The 8,852-nt window shown below is 40.3% G+C and overlaps 1 protein-coding gene across 1 annotated transcript; it reads left to right on the forward strand.

Annotated features, from left to right (window-relative positions):
• The first annotated feature begins 1,328 nt into the window (after positions 1–1,328).
• On the forward strand, positions 1,329–8,557 carry LOC117371304 (NADH dehydrogenase [ubiquinone] 1 alpha subcomplex subunit 4-like 2). The gene is made up of 4 exons (XM_033966953.2): positions 1,329–1,431; positions 3,535–3,620; positions 6,473–6,536; positions 8,373–8,557. Exons 1-4 carry the CDS (start codon positions 1,393–1,395, stop codon positions 8,427–8,429), a joined length of 246 nt encoding a protein of 81 aa, XP_033822844.1. The 5' UTR covers positions 1,329–1,392; the 3' UTR covers positions 8,430–8,557.
• Positions 8,558–8,852: the final 295 nt, after the last annotated feature.

Below are 8,852 nucleotides of genomic sequence, written 5' to 3' on the forward strand. Positions count from 1 at the left end.
ACACTAAATGTTGTTAAGGATGCTGGGAGTTCTGCTGCCACTGCATCAGCAACCAATCAATGAGCATTATCACATTTGGGACAGAGGTCGCGACCCCAGGGACACATCACACTGGTGAAACACAACATTCTGCTTAGACTGCACTTTAGTGAGTTACACGGGACATGTCCACTGGTCTGAACGTGTCCAAAGCTGACTGTCAGTCAGGTTGTTTCTAAGGCAGATCTGATCATTGGCAACATTGAAAACACATCCATCTCACACAAACAATAAATTGTTGATTATGAAAATATTCAACCAAATGAAATTAAATGAAAAATGGAGTCAGGAAGGGCCATTGGCAACATCCAACAGCCACAAAATATTCAGCTGATAATAATAATTACAATAATATTAGATACACACCTCAAAGATGTTGTACCTGATTTTTACAGCCTTAAAAATGTAAAAAAACAAAACAAAACAAAACAAAAAAACAGGACTAGATAAGTGCTTTTCATAACTTTCACCACCAAAGAGTACATTACACCACCAAAGAGTACATTACACTACCAAAGAGTACATTACACTACCAAAGAGTACATTACACCACCAAAGAGTACATTACACCACCAAAGAGTACATTACACCACCAAAGAGTACATTACACCACCAAAGAGTACATTACACCACCAAAGAGTACATTACACCACCAAAGAGTACATTACACCACCAAAGAGTACATTACACTACCAAAGAGTACATTACACTACCAAAGAGTACATTACACCACCAAAGAGTACATTACACCACCAAAGAGTACATTACACTACCAAAGAGTACATTACACCACCAAAGAGTACATTACACCACCAAAGAGTACATTACACTACCAAAGAGTACATTACACCACCAAAGAGTACATTAGCTGTCTGAGTACCACCAGATCTAAATCACCATTAACAGGTCTAATCTAGGTCTAAACTAGGTCTACAAGTGAACTACATCATAAATTGTGTAAGTAATGTGTAAGTAATGTCTACACATTATTACAATGACTATATGTCTGACATACTTAAAATACAACCCAGACACTAGAAAGCTATCTCAAAATCAGTGTAGAATTAGTTGTGTAACTGTTTGGGTTTAATAAAGTGTAACCAGGCAGTGTCCTTATCTGACTTGATTAGAAGGATTAAGAGTTTACCAAGTGCACTGGCCTCCCAACGGCGCTCCTCTATCCTCCAATGGGATGGGTGCATGGGTACAGGGGGGCGGGACTTTGGGTGAGTGCTGGCACCAATTTGGAGAGCACTGCCAATTCAATGCTCTTCAAGCCTTAGTACTTCACACAGCATTAATAAGTTTTAGTTTGTTTATTTTTATCTGACTACTTCTGGGATTACAAAAAAAATGGAGACAATACGCAAACAGATGAAGAAACATCCAGGGGTAGGTCATTATTTATGTGATGATTTGATTAATACTTTCCGAGTTCTATAGATTGTTGTTTTGTCCATACTACGCCCCAAAACAAACCCGTATTATGTAACTTTTCTGGTGTGGGGTTCACTACCTGCTTGCCCCATGTAGATGTTTCATACTTTGCCTGGAATGTTCCCCCATCCAAATACACCTTTTTTTTTGTTAATAAATAAATAAATAGTTTGAAATTTAAAAATACATTCTTGTGAGCAGTGTAGCCTCTCCACAGATCTGACCTGGCTGTAACTTTGATTTGTGGCATTACCTGTTAGTCTCCATGCAGACGGTTACGTTTATTGCTATTTATTGAACATTCCAAAGCAATACATCTCTACTAAAGTTACATAATGTGCATTTAAATTGGCAGCTCTGAAATAGGTAGAGTTAGCAAAGAAGTTGTGCAAAAATAACACAGACACACACAATATGAATAGTTCTGATTTTACACATGACTGAAGAGCAGCTTGAATCCAGTCATTTCAATCACCACATAGTTCACTGTCCCTCCATTTTTCGTTGTGTCGAGGCTGACCCAGATCTGTGGAGTGACGAGGGCTGGTGTTGGCAGAACACCAGGAAAGTAATAAGGCCACCAACAGTATCCAATTCAACTGAGGAGAAAACACCACTGTACAGACTCCATTATAAACGTGTATATGTAAAGGTGCAGGGGGTTTGATTGTAATTTCAGCACCAGGCAGTGGACAGCTCCTCACCCACTAACATGGCTATTTTAATGATAAGTTCACTCCAGGGGCAGGGCAATAATTATATCTTGTGCCATCAAGAAAAAAATACACCAAAAACTGAAAATCTCCCACGAAATTGCATCTGTGGATGTTTAAAGATGGGAAGAGGAATATGAATTTAATGGACGCACGTTCCACATAATGTTAACATGTTCTGTTTCTTTCTTTCTGATCCTGAGCTGTATGACTGTCAGCGACTTATGTACAATTTATGACTTAAGTGTAAGTGAACATGGTTAAATGTACAGCACCATGTTGTAATCGAGCGCAGATCTGAGTCAGGTATAGGACAAGACAGATGTGAGGCACAGATGAGTAGAGACATCTGCACTCAGAGACCATCAAACTGTCACCTGTCTGCACCTGTCTGCACCTGTCTGCACCTGTCTGCACCTGTCTCACAACTGCCCACAGATGTTCTCTCTGACAGAACCTCAGTGCACTACAGTAGGAAATACAGGGCTCTGTTTAGACTTGTAGGAGATAATAGCAAGAACTTAAACAAAATAACATACATACAACAAATGCGTACTGATATTTTTAGTTTGTTTATTTTATTTACAGTGCATTATTCATTCATTCTGTATTCTGTAATAATAAGCAGCCACTGGAATCACAGCTGCCCTTCGGTAAAATGACAGAAGTGAGGTTGCCAATCTGCGATATCGGCTCTTTTGAGTCTCACCAACACTCACACACACAGCATTCCTAGTAAGCAGTCTGGGTGAAGTTTATCTGGCCTTGCTTAACCTGTGAGATCTGACTAGATTGGACATTGACAAGGAGGTATTTGTACAAACTTATAACCATTGGTGTGATTCACTAGTGTGGCATCACTCATCTGATCTGACTGATCTGAGGCCAACACATATTGGGCCTCTCATTGCCTCTTCTTTTGTCCCTGTGGCCTACAACATCATTCAAGTCCTCATAGAAATACCACACAGACACATTTCCACAACAATATCTATAACCTGGGCACTGACAAAATGTTTTGGATATGCGCACATTTCATAGTTTCAGTTTCAAATGTGTATAAAAATGTCCCATTGCAAAGTAGACTACAGGATAAACTTCTCAAAATGTCACACCTGAGCTGCAGTCATTTAATCCGACATTATCTCTCTGTCATTCTGTGTGCTTGTATTTGGATCCCTGTCACCCTGTCTGTTTGTGAGCCTGTCGCTCACTCTGATGGCTGAAGAAGAGAGAAGAGAGGGGGAGAGAGAGGAGAGGAGGAGTAATAGTGGATGAGTGCATTATGAGCCCCTCCAGTGTGTGCTCTTTCATCCTCTCATCCATGTGTGTATCTTCTTCACAGCTAATCCCTCAGTTCATCTTCCTCACTTTGGGCATGTCTGGGGCCCTGCTCTACCTGGTCCGCCTGTCAAGAGGCCCCCATGTCACGTAAGCTTCTACTGATCGCACAGACAAATAATGCTCTTAACTGTTGGATACGTAAAGTCAAATGTAAATGATGCATATCTATAATTCAAAAGACATTGCAAGTGTAATATACAGTATTCCTATATATATGTCTACAAACTCAAAGCTGACAAGTGTGCAAGACCCTGACCCCAAGAGCATTAAGGCATTTGTCCAACAGCACATACAGTAGACTACATAATGTAACTGTCAGTGCTTTGTGTGGTGTCTTAGCAAAAGTAAACACAGTACAAACAACACTTGACCTCTGTCAACTCAGAGGCAACAGTTCTTAAGTGTGAGCAGGAGTGTCTAAACAGCTCATGTCTTGGGGACATGACTTTGACAGTGAGAGGAGTCTGCAGACATTGTGAATGGATACAACAGATTGTGTAGGCCTATGTAGTTTTAAATGTAAGGAACTGATATGAGGGATTGATGAGTTAAGCTTGAGTTTCTATTTAAATGACTAACTAATGCAGGTGTGGTCAGACCAGATCTTTGTCCACTTGAGAAAGCTTCTCAAAAGTCAATAATGAGCAAACATCCTAAAGGCTGTGTATTAGTTGACATATGGAAATTAGCCACATGCTTCAGATGAAAGGAGTGTCTGACTTACAAGTGTTATGTGGAGTGCAGATGCATAGACAATGTGTGAAATACAAGCCATCCCACACAGGCACACAGGCACACACGCACATGCACACATACACACATGCACACACGTACATGCACACATGCACACACGTACATGCACACATGCACACACGTACATGCACACATGCACACACGTACATGCACACATGCACACACGTACATGCACACATGCACACACGTACATACACACATGCACACACGTACACGCACACACACACATGTACACATTCACATACACACCCCCACATGCACATGCACACACGCACATGCACACATGCACATGCACACACGCACACATGCACATGCACACATACACACATGCACACACACACATGCACACATGCAAACATGCACACATGCAAACATGCACACGCACATGCACACATGCAAACATGCACATGCACACATGCACACACACACATGCACACATGCACACATGCACACATGCACACATGCACACACGCACATGCACACATGACAATGTGGATTTGCAGGTGATAATGAGTAAAATCACATTTTTTTCACTACAACCAATTCACTTTGTTAATACTCAAGGAGAATGACTTGTTCTTAATAAGAAAGAGCAAATAGAATAGTAATGAACCTCTATGACAATAATACGAAAAATAAAAGTATAAACTAATAAAGTAGTATAAGTCAAATACAATATTAAACCAATGTGAAATATTATAAGCAATATACATATAAAGAATGTGGTGTAACACTGGAACATGGACACCAGGAACAAATAAAGAGCCTGGGAATGAACGGAGAGAGGTCTGAACAGACGGACCAGGACTACAAGGACCTATGACATGCAAACTGGATGCACAAAAGACAGTAAAGTTGGAAAAAAAAATGGGCCCAGGACTGTGCGGACCGCAGTGATGGTTCTACGGGCATGGAGAGGTGTGGGAGTAGACACTGGAGACCATGGAGGAGAGACCAGATTCCTATGGTGAGCAGTAGAGAAAGGAACGCATGCACAAGCACCAAGAAGTCATGGCGCAAAGAGGCCAGGATGCACAGGACACACGGGGAGCCAGATAAAAAATAAGATACTGGTAGAACGCAGTGGCAGGGCAGGGAGCTGAAGGAAACGGAAGGGATCCAAGAGCCTGTGAGGACCCATAGATCTAATGTATGTAGCTTGTATGTAACCTGACTGTAGTGGTGTTCATAAGATGTAAAAGTGTGATGGAATATGGGAATGTACATTGTGCCCTGCGCCCCAGCAGTGCCCTGGTCCCCCACTGGTTTGGGTGCGGATTTCTTTGGGGAGAGAGCGCCTCAAATGACCCTGATGGAACTGTGCTGGATCCAGGCTGGACTTGTGGCGCTGAATGCAGAAGCCGAGCCACATTTTAATTAGCCTAATTGTATTAGTTTTTAATTATATTTATCATGAAATTGGAACTGACAAAAGCCTTTTAAAATATTTTAACTTTTGCTATTATATTTTATAAACTTGATCCATCTCAGTTTTCCTTATTGTTCACAGCTCTTCTTGCTCTCACTTCATATGGTTCTCTTACAATAAATTCTCATTCGCCACAAAATCTCACTATTCTTCCTTCAAATCTCCTCACAACTCCTTTTTGTTTCATTCACACATGTTTGTCTAACCCTTTATTTTTAGACTCTTTATATCTCCAAAGCTAAAATGCTCTGTTCCACCTTGTGATGTCATGAAGTGGCAGTGTTCAACTATCTTTTACCTTTAGTTCAGTAAAAAACTGCCAATTCCATGGCTGAAATCATCCAAATGATTTTAGTGAAGGTGTATAGAGTTTAAAAACACAGTGTCTGACTTCCTGTATTACCACATGACATCACAACAGGAACAGAAGTGAACAGAGGGGTTTTTGTGTTAAACATGTATGAATGAAACAAAACACAACTCCAGGTCTGTTTGTGATGAGGAAATAACATTAGAACATAATTCAGAAAATAGCGTAGTATGGGCCCTTTAAACTCATTATGAGCTCTGTACTCCTGATGTCCAGACAGATACTCATTCATTACAACATCCACATTAGACCCAGTGCTGGAACAGGCCGCACTCACTGCTTGTATTTCTGTGTTTCGGTCCATTATTGTATTCTCTGGCTGCTGTGTCCTCTCCTCATTCATCTGTCTGTCTTTCTTCCTCTTGGCCCCATTCTTTCCACATTCAGCCTTTGGGACAGAAAGAACAACCCTGAGCCATGGAGCAAGCTTGATCCCACCTACCAGTACAAGGTGAGCCTCCTGTCACCGCTGCCCTGTCACACCTGCCAAAACAACACAGCCATCAGTCTACACAGATACTAGTACTGATGATGCTAGTACAGCTACCACAACTGCTACTGCTAGTACTTCTACAGCAAATACTACTTACTACTCATGTCCTGTTTTCTGCCTCCCAGTGTCAAAATGTCTGGGTACTAGGTGTACTATTGATATTTTGATACAAAGATCTTGGAATATCTGAATGTTTAAAGCCACAGAATGTAAAATTGTAACTAAAATGAAAGTATGTTTCTTTTTTCATTTTGGTCGTTTAGCTAAAGTCTTCCAGTGTGAAACAAAACATATCTATTCCCATGGAGAATGTTTCAAAGTATGAGTTTAACTTTCAATCTCCATTAAATCATGCAGATATCATGCCACCTCCAGAAAGTTACACACTGTATTATGAATAAACTAATGCACTACATTTCAAAATATTAAAGGTCCTGTAACTGATGTTTTTTCATGTATTTAAGAAAAAATGCCTCAGTACAGGTATGATGTATAAGGAGATCTTGAGGTCAAAATAAGCCCACTGTGTACTATCTAAATCTGATTATAGTGGAGTATAGCTGTGTTTTATTGTCCGATGATCAGGGAGTACGCTATTAGCATGCTAGTTGTTGTTAGCATTACCGCAAACGCTGCTTTGGTCTCTCAGAGTTGTGAAAAGCACTGATATATAAACTCTTCTGTGAATGCATAAGGTAAACTGGTAAACTCTGAACCACTGCAAACTGTTTAAAATGAAATAGTTGTGTTTTTCACTTTTTAAAATCAGGTATAGCACCTTTAAAAGAAATACAATAAAGTCCAACAAAATCATCTTAGTGACAATGGAAAAGCTAACGGCTAATAGTGTGTCATATTCATTACCAAGGCCAGCCTGAGAGAAGCATATAACAGACACAAAAATGCACAATGGGGCATAAAAACAGTGAGTGTGTGTGCGTGCCGCAGAAGCAGAGCAGAAGTGAGTCTTTTGGCAGGTTTCAGAGTGTTTTTGGCGGGGGTTTTTTTTCCGAGGTGCTGTTGCTGCCAGAGGAATAAAAGTGGCTGCAGAAGAAAGGTCGCGACATGGCATGTTTAATTCTGCACACTGAGCCAAAGGTCGACTTCTAAATTCTCCTGCAGTCCAAACAATGATCATTATGAAGAGTGGAGAGGGGGGAAACACGGGCTATACTGGCTAAAGAAACGGCAACACGTTTGACTAATCTAAAAGAAAATTTGAAGTGAATTAGTTAATAAAAATAGAAAAGGCCCAGAAAAATCAAGTTTTACGATTGCAAAGTTTAAAAGAGCACTATGCAACTTTTCTGCAGGAGGGTACATCACCTGCTTGTTTCCATGAAGACGTTACTGCCTTGCACGGAAAGCTCCATAGCGTGGCATTAAACGTGTCTATCTCTTTGGAGAAAAGCAAGTGACAGCACAAGGCTAAGTTACAGGTCAGATATGTGGAAAGGCGATTACACTCATAGTAAAAAAGTCTAATAAAAAAGTTCAGTTTAATCAGTTTAATGCCATACTGTAAAACATTGAATAGCATCTCCATGGAGACAAGTAAGTGGCAGACACCCTCCAGAAAAGTTACATAGTGCATTGTTGTTTATTTGTTTATTTATACTGATTTAACTTCATTATTTATTTAGTTTAGTTGATTCATTCAGTCCCATTATCCCCAAAGCAAATAAAAAAAATATATGAATAGATCCCACACACTCTGCTGTGGACAGTACTGATGATGAACTTAATTTAAGCTAAACATATTTAAATATATTCCTCCTGTCCTCTCCTCTGCAGTTTGTGGCCGTCAACACGGACTACAAGAGCCTGAAGAAGCAGGGCCCTGACTTCTAAAGGTCCTCCGTGCGACGGCGGAGGTTCAGGCCGCAGGACGCCCCACTGACACGACACGCTGCCCTCAAAATGTCTTCCCTGCACAATCGCCCGTGTAACATTCTCACCTTGGAACATAATTGAGAATAAAAAAACAAAACATCATCACGTGTGTGTGGTATGTAAATTAATCATACAACATGCACTTTTTAAGACAAACTGACAAAATATCCTCTAGTTATATCATTTAGAAAGTTAAAGATACAGTAACATATTTCTGCACTAGTTTTGAGGTACTTGAATTCAGTACTCAAGTAACTTCAAATTAAATATGACTGATGACCTGGGAATTTAATGAAAAAAGAGAGAGCGCGTTAAATTAAATAATATGAAAATTCTCCCTAAATATGCTGTGGTCTGGACTTATCCTTGGTTGTGCACAGA

The sequence above is a fragment of the Periophthalmus magnuspinnatus genome, chromosome 5 (assembly GCF_009829125.3).
Source record: "Periophthalmus magnuspinnatus isolate fPerMag1 chromosome 5, fPerMag1.2.pri, whole genome shotgun sequence".
In the NCBI taxonomy this organism is placed as follows: domain Eukaryota; kingdom Metazoa; phylum Chordata; class Actinopteri; order Gobiiformes; family Gobiidae; genus Periophthalmus; species Periophthalmus magnuspinnatus.